Source organism: Chironomus tepperi, unplaced genomic scaffold (genome assembly GCF_022539635.2).
Source record: "Chironomus tepperi strain 1889 unplaced genomic scaffold, CSIRO-AGI_Ctep_v1 contig_219, whole genome shotgun sequence".
Taxonomy (NCBI): Eukaryota; Metazoa; Arthropoda; class Insecta; order Diptera; family Chironomidae; genus Chironomus; species Chironomus tepperi.
In genome coordinates, this window is record NW_027226341.1 from 677,571 (window position 1) to 694,882 (window position 17,312).

At 26.6% G+C, this 17,312-nt stretch overlaps 2 protein-coding genes across 3 annotated transcripts; one reads left to right on the forward strand and one right to left on the reverse strand.

The window, feature by feature from the left end:
* The first annotated feature begins 409 nt into the window (after positions 1–409).
* LOC139090713 (S-phase kinase-associated protein 2-like) lies at positions 410–2,104 on the forward strand. The gene is made up of 4 exons (XM_070640512.1): positions 410–517; positions 581–1,527; positions 1,607–1,766; positions 1,839–2,104. Exons 1-4 carry the CDS (start codon positions 465–467, stop codon positions 2,023–2,025), a joined length of 1,347 nt encoding a protein of 448 aa, XP_070496613.1. The 5' UTR covers positions 410–464; the 3' UTR covers positions 2,026–2,104.
* Positions 2,105–4,076: 1,972 nt separating this feature from the next.
* LOC139090650 (cell adhesion molecule 3-like) lies at positions 4,077–15,618 on the reverse strand. 2 transcript variants are annotated; one of them, XM_070640448.1, is made up of 8 exons: positions 15,254–15,618; positions 10,612–11,070; positions 7,910–8,118; positions 7,691–7,826; positions 6,837–7,022; positions 6,655–6,731; positions 6,347–6,491; positions 4,077–6,244 (listed from the first exon to the last, which is right to left on the reverse strand). In XM_070640448.1, the coding sequence occupies exons 2-8, from the start codon at positions 10,673–10,675 to the stop codon at positions 6,153–6,155; spliced, it is 909 nt and encodes a 302-aa protein (XP_070496549.1). In that variant the 5' UTR covers positions 10,676–11,070; positions 15,254–15,618; the 3' UTR covers positions 4,077–6,152. The 2 variants fall into 2 exon arrangements, with proteins under 2 accessions (XP_070496549.1, XP_070496548.1); XM_070640447.1 differs by having other exon boundaries at positions 10,612–11,118.
* Positions 15,619–17,312: the final 1,694 nt, after the last annotated feature.

Genomic DNA, 17,312 nt, shown 5'->3' on the forward strand with positions numbered 1-17,312 from the left:
AATTTATGTGCGAAATTAAGTAATTTTGTGATATACACAAGCAACTTGTTATTTTGACTTAAAATAGTACTTTTGCTACGAGGGTTTAAAAAGGTGTAAAAGATATCATTGAAAACAGTTAAAGCAAGATACGTATGTACATACTTTAATTTATGCAAATAGAAAATCGACAAACATTATAGAAAGCAAAAATACGTTATTTTTATTTTCAAAAATTGGAATGGTATAATCCATGTTTTTATTGTATGAGTATCCAAAATAATACTCAATTATTTTATAAGAAATTGATTTGTAAAATTAATAAATCGATTGATATCATTCAATAATTTTAATATTTAAGTCATTAATTTAATTTCAAAATAAATAAAAGGTTTAAATTTACATAAATCATTTTTAGATTAAATAGTGAAATATTTGGATTTTCGCTTTATACACGGATTGTCGAAATATAATTTGCGCTCGAAATGAATAAATCTATAACTAAGGAAAATAACTGTAAGACAACGCTATTAGAGAGGTAAAAGTATACTTTTATTGACATTATTGAATCAATTTAATTTATTATTACATTTATTTACAGTTCTAAGCGGAGAAAAATTGATTGTGAGATGTCGGAAAATAATTTAATAAAATGCGTAAACAATGAAGATCCCGAAAATTTATCCGTGACAGTTTATGAAGATAATGACAATGATATAAGTTTTTTTAATAAATCAAATAAGAAACGAGTAATTGGCTCTTCATTTAGTAAGAGATCACCACTTACGACAATCAATAAGACACTAAATCAAACTTCCAGTCAACAGGATGCTTGCAAACCGTCATCATCAAAGACTCCATTGAAAAAAAGTGAATCAGTTCTTAAGAAATTTCAAGCAAAAGAGCAAAATTTAGTTAATCCGTTTGAACTGCTGTCTGATGAAATATTACTTCATATCTTTCAATATCTTCCAAAAAAGACATTACATCGCGTAGCATTAGTAAACACTAGATTTAGTCGTGTTATTTTAGACGAATCACTTTGGATTCGTATGGACTTAGGAAACCGTGCTCTTAAACGTGGCTCTATTGGAAAGATAGTTTCAAGGGGCTTCATAATACTTCGTTTAGCCCAAGCGAAAATTCAAAGCCCAATATTTGAATCACATTTTCGTTATGAAGGATTTCAATCAAAATTACAATATTTGGATCTAAGTTTAGCATCTATTGATGTAACTGCATTAGCTCAGCTTCTTAAAGTTTGTCATTCATTAAAGAAACTAAGTTTAGAACATGTTCCAGTTGACATAAATGTTTGTAAAGAAATTGCCGAATGTCGTGATTTAGAAGTGCTTAATCTTGCAATGTGCGAAGGATTAAATCAAGAATCTGTTATAATCTTAATGGCTAATCTGCGGTTCTTAACTGCGTTGAATATTTCATGGACAAATTTGAGCAGTGAAAGTGTAGAGGCAATAGTTTCGCTCATAACTCCTTCTATAATGAGATTTAACATCTCTGGGTGTCGACGTAGTTTGACTGATACAAGTAAATATTTAAAATAACTTTGCCTTGTTAATGATATTCATAACTATTCTTAAATTTTTTTTGTTTCCGTTTTATATAGGTCTTCAAATTCTCATTAATCGTTGTCCTAATATTGTCGAACTTGATTTATCAGATTGCACATTATTGACGTCTTTAGCTATACAAGCTGTTACAGCACTTACTAAATTGGAATATTTGTCGTTATCAAGATGCTACAATATTCCTATGACGTCATATTTGTAAGTGAACTTAAAAGGTGCATTATAATTTTAGAATATTTTCTAATTTTTTTTTAATTATCTATTTCGCAGAGTTTTAAATAATGTAAAGTCCCTTCTATTTTTGGATGTTTTTAATCTTCTTTCTGATGCTGGACTTCAAATGCTAGAAAAAACTTTCAAAAATATTGGCGTAAATAAGTTTATTCACAGCTCAGTTGCCCGTCCAACTGTAATGCCTAGAAGAACATCTATTTGGGGACTTAGAACTAGAGATTAATATATAATTTTTTCATGTCTGTGTGAGCATTGATAACGTAATAAATTGCTTATATGTATTTTTTAATTAAATTATTGTATTCCATCATGTTTTTAATGTACTTTAACATAAATCAAAAATATCAGAAAATTTTAAAATTAAATTTCTTTGTTTTTTGAATACAAAAGCAGTAAATATCGAAACAGCAACGCTCATTGAACCATTATCCATCTCAATGATTGTAAAGGAAGTGAAATTTTCACATATAATTCAAAACATGGTATAACATGCATCATTTAATCAGAGCATACTATTAATTAATGAAGCATATAACTTGGATTGCTTATGCAAATTTATTTTGAGGACTTCACTATTGGTAATAATAATGTTTTGAATGTCCTCATACATATCAATTGGCTGTTATGCGATATTTGTACAAACAAATGTGAGCTAATATGAATTTATTTTCATATTTATTTTGTTCATACAATAGAAAAAGTGTGTTAAATGAGTAAACTCACCATCCTCTCATTTTTGGGTGACTATTTCCATATTAAAGTGAAAATATAACCGAAGAACTAAAAGTTCTTTGAAATTGGATCCAATTTTTGTTCACATGAGCATACATAGATAGTTAAATAAAATGAAACGTTTGTTTAGAAATGTGTGATTAAAAAATCCCTTCCTGCAACCTTTTTAATTATTGTAAATTTGTTTTTATGAGTCGTAAATGTCAGCTTCGTATGAAGCAAAGTTTTGAGGCTGCAATTTATATATCTCTTAATTATATCTGTTTTATAATATATCGCTGAGTTCTTACTTTAAATAAAAAAGGATGTACATATCTTGAGGATTGATTCAAAAATTCATTGATGTTCCTTAAAATCGTTAAATTATAGGAACGATTTTGGGAAATAACGAAGAACAACATAAGAAGACCTTAAGTTCATATTAATGTTCAACATGCGAAACACATTCTTTGCGGAGGATTTGAAGTTGATGTCACTAACTAATTATCAAAAAAAGGTTCGACTTACCTACTTCAAAAAACAGATTTGTGATATTTATCCAAAAAGTCTGAAATGAAAAGTCTTTGAATACTCTGAAAAATTAAAAATGGATCGAAATTTCAGTAATAAAGGCATGTCCATAATAATGAGTACATTTTTCTGCAAAATATTTTTTTTTTTATTTTTCATAAAATTCTTTTTGGCTTTTAATAAATTTTAACAAAAAGACCGTTTCATGTCTTATTAAGAAAATAATTATATGAAAGTAAACAATATTTTTCTTGACTTGAATAATCTAAGAGTCGTTTTAAAATATAATTATTTCTAAAAGTGAGTTCTGATGAAAGCTTGTGATATTAAAGTTAAATCGTTTACATTCAAACAATGACATTGATATACACAATCATAATATTTTTATATTCCTGGTTTTATTCCTTAACCTTAATCATAAATGATATGGCTTCTGTTAATTGTATTTTGCTAACTCGATGAGAAATTTTTCTTCTCGATGTAAATTTTCTTCATAATTCGTTTGTTTTACCTTTTTGTTTCCAATTCTTTATATATTTACAAAGAGTTTCTTTTAATTGTTAGGATAAAAAGAAGAGTTTGGTTTGATTTATTTTATATAAAGTTACGGTAGTATTATGTTCAAATGAGGAAACTACATTAATTAATTGACATTCATTTTTTTATAATTTATCTTTTAATACGATTATGTCAATCTTTTGTATTCATTGTATCATGTTTAAAGATGATGAATTGTGATTTTAGAAATTATTAAGTTAATAAAGAAATCATTCAAAAAATTTAATTAAATTAATATGAATCATTTGATATGAAAAAAATGTAATAAACTAATCAATTACCTATGTACAAACCTTTTGAATACTCAAATAAAATATTAAGGTTTTAAAGCTTTTTTTTTGATAATTTGCAATAATTTGTTAACATTCAAATAAATTTTTTTTTAACTTGAAAATATTTTGAAAAGTTTAGTGTTAGGAATTTATATTAATTAAAAAATTTAAAAAAAAACTTTATAATTTATAAATAAAATTCAACGAGCTAATAACAGTTTAATCAGCTCTTCAAACCCGATTTTACATGTAATTGAGACTTCTTGAAATATAAGTAAGTAAGTAAGTAAAAAGTACAGCGTTTGTTTCTAAAGTTCTTTAAAAAGTTTTGAATGGTATGACTTCTATTGTACATTCAGAATATTAAGGTGCATTAACATAAATCAAGGGACATAATTTATAACAATCTTAATTTTTATTAAAAAGAAATATTTCATTCTAATGAAGGAACAAAAAGTTATATAGCGTTATAGTTTTATTCATAAAATAATAGAAAAGACTAAACTTTTAATTATATTTAATTTAAGTATGAAATAACTAAGAAAATTTTCTTTCCAGAATTTCTTTTCACTGTAAATGAACAAACATAATTTCGCGCTGCAACTTTTTAAGGAAGGGAAAATTTATTTCATCTTGAGGAATCTTTTTACTTTTATTCCTTTTTCGGAGAATGGAAACCTTACATAAATTTTATTTTTGTTATATTTACACAACTTTAACATCTTTATTTCTTTCATAAGAAAGTTTGTCTTATTTTTTTCCTACTTTCTTCTTTATGCCACTGACTGTTAATAAAGACAGTCAAAGAGGCAAACAATTGTTTTTTTTTGTAATACTTGCTGTTCTATTTTAGCTTTTGTAGCTCTATGATATCATTGATTTATTCTATATGGGTCGGTTTGAATCTTTTTTTCCATTTTTATTTTAGAAAAGTTTTATTTCTTCTCTTCATTTTATATTTTGGGCATTTTATGAAGTTCATGGATATTGTACTATTCCTAGAAATCATTCCCATAAGGATCAATGATGCACAGTTCGTGCATGGAAAATTTGAAATATTTTTTTCTACCTAAGTTTTAAATGTAATTTATGATTTAATCGTAAATATTCTTCAATGCATGTCTTTAGATGATTTTTAATTTCTTATTAAGAGAATAACACAACATACAGATTTTTATGGAAATTCAATAATCTTCATTTTCAGTACATTTTTTCATTGCAAAATGCGCTTTTTTCGACACTCGTTTGTCTAACTGGATAAAAGATATATTTAAAATATCTCAAAAAGAGATAGTTTTTTTAAAGAAATTTTATTGATTTTCTTTTTAAATTTAACTTAATTTTGATGTGGAACATTTTTTGTCTTTAGGATTACATTGAAATTAAAATGTCCGGATATAATTTGCATCTCATAGCCTAATTCTGTCGAACAAAAGCTGTCTTTACAAATCATAAGAATTTAATTACGATTTAAATAAACGACATTTTTGACTTCAACCTAATCAATTTCAATTTATAAGTTTTTTTTAAATTTTTTGAGCGAAAAAGAGGTGAAAAAATTGTAAAAGTTTGATGCCGTTTGATGGTTTCGAAATAAAGTCTTTGAATTTTAAAAATTTATCAATAAAATTGTCTTCCGAATCACGGAAATGCAAAATTGATTATTGATTTAGTGATAAAAATGCACTTTACTTATCTAGTTATGATAACAATTTATACTTCATTCATTGTGTAACGTTTGATGTTCTTCCCAAATTTTCTTAGTTCAGTCAAACATTAAGTAAATCAAAATAAATTTTAATTAAAAAATATTTCCTTTTATATATATATTTTTAAATATTTTATAGAGGCATCTCCACATCATAACAAATTCCTTCTCCTCAATTATTCAGAAACTGTTTATCATTTAAACTTTTTTGGCATACATTTTTAATTTTTATATTTTTGTTTTATTCAATCGCTCTTGTTAAAAATGTTTATCATCAAAACGCTGAACAATTTTTTTTCTTCCTTTTTGATTCATTTTTTATGTAGAAATAATAAAAATTTTGCTATATGTATACATAATATGTATATATTATTTTTTTTCATTCCATTAAAAGCATGTGAATGATAAAGTGATATGATGTATTGGATGGCGATTAAAAAATTTCATTTCTTTCCTCTTATAGATGATATGTGTGATCATCCGATAATGAAATTTTATTTAAAAAATGTATCTCGGTTCCGTATTTTATTGGAGATACATATAAGGATAAAAATTTTGATATTAAAATAGTTACCTAAAGAATGTTGATGAAATTATGAATAATAACGTTTTAATTATTTCACTGTTTATGAAAATTGATGTATTTTTTGAGCTGTTTGACGCTGTAATAAAAACAATTAATTTTTTTTGTTTAAAAAAAAAATATTAATATAAAGTGGCATATCATATAAATTATTAGTGATCAGAAAAAACAAAAAAATTACCTTGAACACGATCAGCTTTCGAACTGCTTGGTGGAACGGATTCTCTAGATTCAATCGGACTTGAATAAGGAGTTCTTAGAGGCCTATCACCTTCAACGCTTTCTTCATTACTTTTCCAATAGATAGAAGCTATGGTAGCTAGGCACTATTATGGTCATTATCATGTTTGTAATAGCATATGAGGGACATGTCAAGATGGGTTGCAATGACATTTTGTGAGAAAATAATAATATGGAAAGAAAAATGTAAACAGCATAAAAATATTGTTGGCTACAAATATTTAGCAATTATACGTCAATTATTCATACTTTTAATTTCATATCGCCTTTTTTGAAATGTCGCTGACGTACACGAAACTCTAGACCCAATGTTGTCGTCTCTAAGCCTTTTTTTATCGCATAAATAATGTTTGAGAAAAAAATATATATAGCACAACATTTTATGTGAATGTATTTAGATATATACATGTATATAAGATTTTTTTTATTACCTTCCCGTCCTGTTACTAGCGTTTCATATTGGCGTGTAAGAATCGGATCGGCAGGTTCACCATTTATAAACCATTGTAAGTGTGCTGCTGGTTTGGATCTCCCCGATGTGCAATTAAGCCTCACCATATCGCCAATTTGATAGCGTGCTTTACCTCCTGTGATGACTGGACCATGATCCGGTGTTGCTGTAGGAAATAAATAACATAAAAGTAAATATTTTTACGTCAATCACTTGTACTTATATCAAGTATACACTCCATGCTATGATAAACTTTTTGTTTTATTATTTATACTGAAAGTAATATGGTCTAAGAATGAAACTTTGAGATCAAGGTGTTAAAAGAGCACTAGATGTGAAGAGAACACATTGTATTGTTATGTGTGTTCACAACAAATGCGAGAGAAAATGAATTATGCAAAAAATTACTGCTCCACTCTTAATTTATGGTTGTAAAAAATATAAATTATGTAACCATTTGTTTTTTCTCTCTAGCATCCTCATTTCTTTTCTTCGCAATGCATGTATATGTGCGCACATGTTTTATTTATTATTTAATTTTCGAAATTTATAGTAACGCTTATAATGGACGTTAAAAATTACATTCCTGTATACATGTTTCTTACTATATCAAAAACCATACTTTACGAACGGTTTATCAGTGTAATGTTACGATAAGCTATTCTACGTTGCTATGTTTTTGTTATTTCTTGAAAAATATATACTATTTTTTTGGTTTTTTTTTTCAAATCAATTAAAACTTTCAAATTTTAAAAATTTCAACATAGGTGTTTAAAAAAATTTTTAAATTAGTGAAACTAAAATTAAAAAAAAAAATAATTAGGTGTTACGTACCAACAACAATCATATCACCATGGTCTGAAACAGTTGTAAATGAGGGAGCCTCTCCAGATATTTCACATCGATATCGACCAGTAGAAGCAAGTGTAACGTTCTCTAAAACAACTTGATTATCGGATGAGTTGTGAAGCTATAGATATAAGTGAAAACATATTTCAATTGATTGATTTATTAATATTAGAATTACTGATGGATAATGGAGAAAACACTTACGTTAACATAAATTCCATTTTGCATAAAAACTTGAGCAGGAGGATGATCTCGTGGCACGTATCGATAAAACTCGTATCCATCTTTATACCATTTTACTGAATATAATGCTTCTCCATTCATATCAAAGTGGCATTCTAATCTAACTGTGTTATTTCTTATAACATGATTAGGAATTCTCACTTCAGTTAAACGTAAACTTTCGGTAACATCTGAAGGAAAAAACAGTTGGGATTTATTTAGATACTTATATTTCTATTTAATTTTAGTATAATGGATTTATATTTGATTTTATGAGAGAAATAATATAAAGGAATGCGTCATTACATCTTAAAAAATTTCAATAATATCAATTAGTGCTCAAAATATAATCGAAAATAAACAAAATAAACAACAAAAAATATTTAAAAAGGGAATTCAATCTGAGTTGATTTAATGCAGAACCATAAAACCGATAAATGATATTTTTCATTGATTTAATGGCTTTTATAAAAATGAAAAAGAAAGAGCAACGGCATTTATGAAACTGGTAAAAATTATGTAAATTGTCTGTTCATTAACGTCAATAGTGACAAGAGTGTGGGAGAAGAGGTGGAAATTTTAATTTAATTGACTATGACTTGGAAATTGTGAAATTGTGTGAATGGTTTCATCGATTGAAAGCTATACAGCATTGAAATGGCAACTCATTTATTTATTTTTGTTGCGAATCAAATTATGTATATTCAAACAAAAAGGTAAAACTCATCTCTTTTATGAACATTATACCTTCAACATAATTGTTCAATAATTTGGAGGATATATTTATTCTATAAAATTAAGATCAAATATGGAAAATATGTTGCCATCGTAGTTCAATATTAAAGACAATATTTAGAATATTTCATTGAAACATATTTTTATAAATCACATTGAATTTTAAAATAAAAGTTTAGTTTATTAGTAAAAAAAAACAACTTTTAACATCTGTTGAGCTTTAATAAAGTTTACATGTGTATTTCGCTGTAAACAAACAAAGGCATTACTTGAAAGAGAATAAAGATAAAAAAGTGAAAAGAAAAAGGAAAAAGAAACATCAACAACATAAATTGGACTCGAAGTTAATCTTGAAAAAGGACACAAAAGGAAATAATGGATGTTGTGTTTGTACGCGTCATAATTTATATAGCAACCACGACTTATGCGTGTCATTTGTTACTTTACAGTGTAAACCATTTTATATCTTTTGTAAAAGATGATTAAGGGATTCCTGTTTTACTACTTTTGCATTTTTTTCTCTCTTGTTTTCATAATTAATAAACGTGGAGAGATAAGGCCCTAGGTAATAAAAATTTACAGGTATTGCAATCTATAATAATGATCTTTTGTACATTTTTATAAGGCTTTGTTTTTACTAGGATGGTTAGAATTTTTTTAAAAAAACAAACGGGATCATTAGGATTGAATAATTAACTATAATTTTAAATTATCACATCTAAAATGATTGCTTTTAGGAGTTATTACTAATTTGGCAATTAATAATATGCAGCATAAAAAACTTAATGTATGAGGTCATGTAAACTAAATGAAACTTAAATAAGAATAAGTTTAATTGATAGGAGACAACAAGATCACATATTTATTGAGTGAATTGTACATGTTAATCTAATACAAAAAATAAATTTGAAACAAAATATTGTGTCACATTGTTTCAGAACAGGAAATTTTCTCCCTTAGAAATGGAGGTATATTCTTATACCAGAAGTAAAATAAAATGTAATTCAATTTCAAAATTAGATATTTTAAAGGAAATGTTAGCAATACAATATTTTTTTCTCCTCTTTCAAGAGTAAGAAATATAAAGATAAGTATTCTCATATTGTAGAGTCTTTTGATAAAGCTTTTCTACATCATTTATTCATTAGTAAATCTTAAAAAATTCACCTCGCACATTGCCAATAATTCATCTGATAAATTATAGACACTAATGAGTACTATATAGGAAAAATACGTGCGCGTAATAAAAACGTTTTTTGGGTAGAGTTTCAAATTGCAAACTGCCTTATTAGATTTTTTTCATTTGGTAGGTATAAGTAAGGTCTTTCAGAAAAGTATTCATATGTTACACTTTAAAAACCTCAAAAAAGTTCAAAAAAATGCATGTTTTTAGAGCAAGAAGCGATAAATTCCCAAGTTACTTTCATTATGTTAGCAATACAATATTTTTTTCTCCTCTTTCAAGGAAGAAAAGCTTGAGTAAGAAATATAAAGATAAGTATTCTCATATTGTAGAGTCTTTTGATAAAGCTTTTCTACATCATTTATTCATTAGATTGAAGCAAAGGGAATTTAAATGGAGGTATATTCTTATATTTGGATGAAATTTGGATATAGAAAAAAAGTTAAAGTGAAAATACCGAAGTAAGTATCATGAAGGTATAAAAATAAAATGTAATTCCATTTCATTGAAAGGGAAATGAGTGAAATGAATGAATGAATGAATAAAAAAATAAAAAATTGCGACCTCGTTAGATATTTTATGCAGGAGAGCAATTATGAAAAAATTTCAAAAAATAAAAATTTCTAATGTATATACGTGGGTGTACAGAAGAATTATAGCTATGGGAAGAATTTGGTTTGATATCAGATTAAGTAGGGATTATCAAATTTCACTTGTGTTTTTTTATGAAATAAAAAATGAGAAAAATGCCAAAGTAAAATCCTACCTTGAATAAGTATAATGGAGAGAAGTATAACAAAGCCGTAGGAGTTGTGTTGAAACATATCCATGATCTTGCAAATGTTTAGATTTTTCGTCTTTTTTTTATCTCTCTTTTTTTTTCTTTCACTTTTTCTACTTTATCAAATTACGCTAGTACTGATGTTTTTAATTTAATGGCTTTTCTGTTTCAGTCTTCAGTTTTTCGCTCAATTTCCACTCCTCGGCGTTTCATTCGCTCGTTGTAGATGAAGATTTATTATCGATAGAGTAAGGGAAAGCTTATCAATTTTCGTCGTTTTCTGGTGTTTTTTTCTTTCATTTATAGCTTACATAAATTTATTAAATATTACTGTCTATTCTTTTCGAGCACAAATAATATTCTTTTCCACTAATGCATTCATTATAATTAAATTTGACAGAGCTTTTCTTTTCCTTCACGCATTTTTTCACTTCCTTTTTGTTCCTTATAATTTTTTATGATATTATATACTCCTTCCTTCCTTTATTTTAGCTAAAAGAGGCATTTTTTATCTTGTAATTTAATTTCTCAATATATGTTTTACTCTTTTCATCGTCATCATCAATATCAGTTATCTGTACTGATGAAAACTCAATAAAGCTAAATTGCTCAGTTTATGATGCTAACGATTCACATCTGAAACGTGGAAAAAATATTTCTTTCCTCACATTTTCATTTAAAAATTATTAAATATTTGTGGTGTTCGTGTCAGTTCGGTTTCAACTTGAACAGTGATATAAAGTTTACAACGTGTTATATTGTGGTTTTTATTTTAATCAGCTTTCAACTATTTTGTTATGACGAACTATTTTAAGACAATAAAAAAAATTCCAGTTAAAGACAGTAGTTAGTCAAATTAAAGCTCTAAACTGTTAAATTCAATTTTATTAGCATGAATTTAAAAAAGTTACACTTGCTGTTGATTCTAGAGGAAAACAAATACAAAAAGTTCCTGAAAGCCTTAGGCTTCTAAAAGAATTTCTCAAGATAGTTAAGAATGCAGTTGAAGATGGAGTCAAGAGATTAGAAATGAGACTTTTGAGATTTTATTATTGAATTCACTCCAGTATAAGTTTAACTGGAATCATTATATTATGTATTGTATATTATATAGCCCTTTAACATTTTTCATTTTTAACAGAAATATAACAGGAATAAATTAGTCACGCAATTCGCAATCTTACTAGGCAATTGAATACAAGTCAAGGAAAGTTTAACCCATTAATATTTTCTTGATTTAGCTCTGGAGGCTTTATAAATAAAATAATTGAATATTATTCATTGTGTAAGAATAATAAATTTCAATACAATAATAGTGATGAGACAATATTAATGAATTGTTTTATAAACTTGAATAGACTTTCTACAATTGAAACTGAACCATCTATAAAATCTTTAAAATAATATCCTTAAATTGGAAAATTTAAAAAAAAAATAATATTAATTTTGAACCCTTTTACTCCATTAGAATTCATTCAATTATTGCTTGTTTACAAAGTATTTCTATAAATTTTTAATTTGAAATAAATACATTGTTATAAAAAAAAAACCACGTTTTCCGTGTGGATCATGTAACATTGTGCAGTTGAAAACTAAATTTTCAAATTATGTTTTAAAAGTTTTATATGCATATAGCCATGATCATGTTTTATGCTTTTGCATAAAATTCCAAATTCTTCTCTGTTTAAGATTCTCTCGTCCGAATTACTTAAAATTGGTCGAGATTCGCCGTGACAGTGCCATCAAGATAACTTCGAATATTACCGATATTATGGCGACGCAGCGGTCCATATGTAGATTAAAGCTCTAATGTAGATCACAAGAGAGTTAGACTTGAGTTTCAAACGTATACTATGGATATGTTAGAACTTAAAAGTTTACATCCTTTACAAGTATATCTTCAGTAGTGGACGAAAAATCGATTAAAGGATTTAAAAACTAACAGAAAAACTGACAGGAAAGCAAGTTAAGTAAAAAAAAATAGTACAATTAGATTCAGAATACTTTCAAGGATATTTTTGCTTTTCGATTTGTGAATTTTAAATTGTATCTGAAAACACACTTTGGAGAATTAGAAAGAAAATGTTTAAATACATAAACTTTTTGCTTTTTTAAACGACTTTTAGTGGAACATTTTATTACTTAATTTAAAATTTAAAAGCTTTTGTATTCATTCAGTTTTCCTATGAGAACGCCTTGCGTTTCGATACCACTAAGGCAATAAAAATAAACAATGTTGATCGCTTTTTCGCGGCCAGAAAAATTCATTGGGGTGGAAAAAAGTGTTTCGTGCCATAAATTCATTCCCTTGTCGAACTAATTATTGAGCGGTTTTTAATAGAGCTTTTGCAGCCTTATATTTAATATAAAGAAGAAAAGGAATTATTTTAGAAAGCAATAATAGCAATAATAAGGGTAAAATAGAAAAAAATGTATTGAAAAATTTATAGCATGAGCTAAATTATAACAATTTACGACTTATCAAAAATAGAAAAAAAGAGAAGCAACAATAACGTATATGCTGTAAGAAAATTGCACTTAATTTTCCATGTAAACACATTCTTGTTTGCTGTTTTTTCTTCATGATGTGAATAATTATGGGGTAGCAGTAACAATTGCGATAAAATCATCACATGGCATCATACACTACCATACGTGAGTATGAGACACATATGATTATGACTATATAAAACCCTACAAATGTACTTAAATGTATATAAAAATAATCTTTATTCTTTTCAAATGAATACCTTAGCACCACCATAATAAAACGAAAACATGCTTTGATGCTTTCTGTGTTTTTTACATCAATTTTTTTCCGTCTACAATTATCTCGTGATGATTCAAAGATTTTTCTCTGTGTGCTCATTTTTTATGCCATCTGGGTCTTTTTTCCTGAGTACAAAAAGGTCGACCAGATTTGTGAAATCTCTCGACATGTTTCTCTCTCCTCATATTTTCCCTTTTACCCTTACACTAATTTTTGTCGTTCTTTTACATTTTTTTCTCTTTGCTGCTCTCAATTCTGTCCATCCACTGTGATTTTCCTTTTGATTATTTTTATTAATGATGAATGTTTTGAAGTTGATTGTGGACATTTATTTTTGGTCTAGTTGCTCATGTCACTGCCTTCTATACAAAATAAGTATATGGTTCTGAATATTATGAGCAATCATAAATATCTTTTTTCTTCTGTCATTTATTCTTATCTTTTTTATATTAAATTTATCATAATAATCTTCTTTTTGTTTATTGTTTTCGTTTTTGTCATATGTCCATAATGATGATGCGCGATTCTAACTATGCATAGATGTTATTAGTACAGAATGCGTATATTTCATGACACTATCAATTTTCCTTTTTTTTTGTACACTTTTTATTGATATACTCGACGTGGATTACATAAGCTTAGTGCTTGAAATGAAAAGCACTTTATAAATTTAAATGAGCACGTTAGTTTAACAAAATACATAGATCAGCTCATATTTGTGAACAACAGTAGATCCATTGTCGACCTATCGTACATTAAAAGTAATTTGTCTGATTCACGCAATAAATTTTGTTAATGATGTGAAGTCCGACTGTAATCTATCACAATGTAAACCAATTGTTGTCGTACAAATGCACAAACATAATAGACCTTATGTCTCTCTTTCACTCACGTTCACTCTAATGCCTAGTACATATACGGGAGCATTTCTCATTAAGCCAAAGGATATTAACTCAATAGCAATGTGTGCACATAACATATAGTATCAGGAGGTTAATAATTAATCTTCATCATCATATTTCTTTCATAAAAAATATGTACAATTTTGTAAATTACATACAAATTTACGCACATTTCGATTTTTGTATATTCATTTTCTAAAATTTTCGACTCAAATTTAAATTAATTAAACAATTCTTATTAATTATTAGTGACCAAACATATATTTGAAGCAAAATGTTTTATAACTCAAACTTAAAATTCAAGTTTCACAGCAAATAATAAACATATGGCAACATGACTCAAATTTTGGGTTGCTCCATAGTGAAAATTTTTATGTAAAAACAATTATGATAATTAACTTTCCTATATACTAATAATAGTAATGTGGATATTTCAATGATTTTTCTGAGAGTGTAGGTAGACTAATTTGAAATAATGTTCTAATAATCTATCAAGAATGTTATTAACTATAATACAAACTTTATTTTTGAATTTTCAAAAAACAATCAAGCATGTGTCATCCAACTTTTCTAGTTTAACTAGTTTAAAAGTTTTCACAAATCCAATCACTTGTGCCATAATTCCAAATGTTTAAGTAATACTAATCTTTTCTCATCATAACTACGATAATGGTTCAAAAGAATAGAATATAACGTTCCTCGTTTTTTTTTTGGATAATATATAATTAAGAAGGAAGGAAAGAAGTATTCTCATCCAAAACTGAGCATTTTAATATTTAGCTTTATTGGAAGTGGTAAAACTTCAATAAAGCAATATTAAATTAATAATAATGATTTAAATTTTATGGAAGGTGGTTAAGAAGGAAGAAGAATTGTAGATTAAGAAAAATCGTAAAGTACGAATCGTGTAAATATAAAAAAGTTAAGGGTGGATTGTTATATTAATATAACCTACATTTTATATTCATTATATTTATTTTATGGTTTTTTTTTGTGTATTTTCACTTGATTGAACGTAAGTAGATGCCTTAATATTCATTCAATTATTTTCCATGAGCGAGAATCGCTTGTGTCGTTTCAATCACGTAACATCACAGTGCCGTTCATTTCTCATTGTTTTTATGCAAAACACAAGCTTTTATCTGCATATAAATATTAATAATTTAGATATGTTTTATGAATACATGTATGTACTTTTTTTATTATTATATTTCTTTATTTATTGCACACTATACACATTCTGTCTCACACAACTTGTGTGTATATAGATACAAGCTTTCCTATACGGAATTGTCGCGCACGAAAAATTGTGTGGCTTTTCACTTGATATGTTGGCATGAAACTGAAAAAAATTTCATCTGATTTGCCGTTTTTCTCTCAAAAATCAAAAGAATATAAAATTTTCTTCTTCCTTATGATTGTGGGGCGCATGAATTTTCCTCATAACGATAGAGGCGCCACCATGTTAGAGAATAAAACGATTTAATATTCGATATGCATATAGCATATATAGAGTAAAGCTGACGAAACGAGCAATAAATTTTTTTCTGTTCATTCTGCTTTTTTTCCTTTTTTGACTATACTTTCATTATGGGCTATATAGTCGTGGAACATAAAAAAGCTTTATCATTTCTGATGGAAATTATCTCACTTTCGGGAAGATTTTAATCAATGTTTTCTCATTATCTGCCGCTCCATCAGTTATAGAGCTATATAGAGATATTTTTATTGTAATTTTATCATTTATGCCTCACTTTTCCTCCGGCCTATAAATCTCTTTTGTGTTTTAATATTTTTTCGGTGTTTGCAAAATAATAAAATAAATTATTTTTATTAATGTAATTAACGTGAACAACTCAGCATTATATCAAGCATCTTCTCTCAATTTTCATCGCTTCTTATATAAAAAAATGAAATTCAAAATTTTACATTCAGTATTCTTTTTTTAGTAGATAATTTTCTTAATAATTTTAATAGTTATTTTTATTTCTTTTAACATTAAAATTGTAGAAATTTTTTTGTATTTAGATATATTCCTTTTGTCGTTACATTTTTCTATCTATACACTTCTCCTTAAAAAGTGTCCGAAGAATATCAATTGAGTTTACCTCCTGGCGATTTATGGTATTAAAGATATTTTATAATAATGCAATATGTTTTCTTTTTTCTTAAAGAAAAGTCTGCATTTGACATTTTCATTTTTTAGTAGAAGTTTTTAGATAAGACTTATTTTCTTCATTGCTCTTATTTTTCTGATAAAAAATACTTCTTTATAATTGCATAATTAAATCGGTTGTTAACGATTGAAATGAAAAATAATTATTTTAAATGACCAAAAGTATAAGGTAACATAATTTTCAAAGTATGAAATCATAAAGAACAGAATAAAACAAATTAACTATTCTATTTTTGAAAATTGTATAACTTGCCAATAATCTAAACTGATTTGAATATGCTAATGGTCAATTAATAAAGTTTCTGTATTTCACTTGCAATTAAAAGCTTTGAGGTATATTTCCACTAACTACCATTCAAAATTAAAAGTTAATATGTTAAGTCTTTAACCCACACGTATTTCCATTTTCATTTCTTAAAAAATTAGACCTAAGCGACTCTTAAATTAACCATGAGGTTTTTAATCTTCTATACTAAGAAAATGTGCTAATTTTCAGTACTAATTTGTAAGTTTTCAACTCGATTTTCAATATTAATAATATGAGAATATTAATAAAGTATGTGTAATATAAACACATATTATGAATATTTAATTATTTCAACCTAAAAAAATCAAAAAAGAATTCATGAATAACTGCAACATTTTTTTTTGCATAGAAACATTTTCATAAAGGATATGAAAATAAAAACGGTAACAAAAGACATTCATTATTATGTACAAAAAAAAAACATTCTTAGATCTTTTATTGTAATTTTCAATTGAAGTAAAGTTCATTATTTGAAATATGTATAAATATGACAACACCCTTCACGTTTGTACAAACAGAAACAGTGCTTTT

Bases quoted from the DNA above. Each gene is read 5' to 3' on its own strand.
- LOC139090713 (XM_070640512.1), top strand. From the start codon at position 465: ATGAATAAATCTATAACTAAGGAAAATAACTGTAAGACAACGCTATTA. The intron at 1,528-1,606 runs GTAAATATTTAA...CGTTTTATATAG, and splicing joins ACGTAGTTTGACTGATACAA to GTCTTCAAATTCTCATTAAT. The intron at 1,767-1,838 runs GTAAGTGAACTT...TCTATTTCGCAG, and splicing joins ATTCCTATGACGTCATATTT to AGTTTTAAATAATGTAAAGT.
- LOC139090650 (XM_070640448.1), bottom strand. From the start codon at position 10,675: ATGGATATGTTTCAACACAACTCCTACGGCTTTGTTATACTTCTCTCC. The intron at 7,023-7,690 runs GTACGTAACACC...TATTTCCTACAG, and splicing joins TGGTGATATGATTGTTGTTG to CAACACCGGATCATGGTCCA. The intron at 6,492-6,654 runs GTATGAATAATT...TGACCATAATAG, and splicing joins AAGGCGATATGAAATTAAAA to TGCCTAGCTACCATAGCTTC.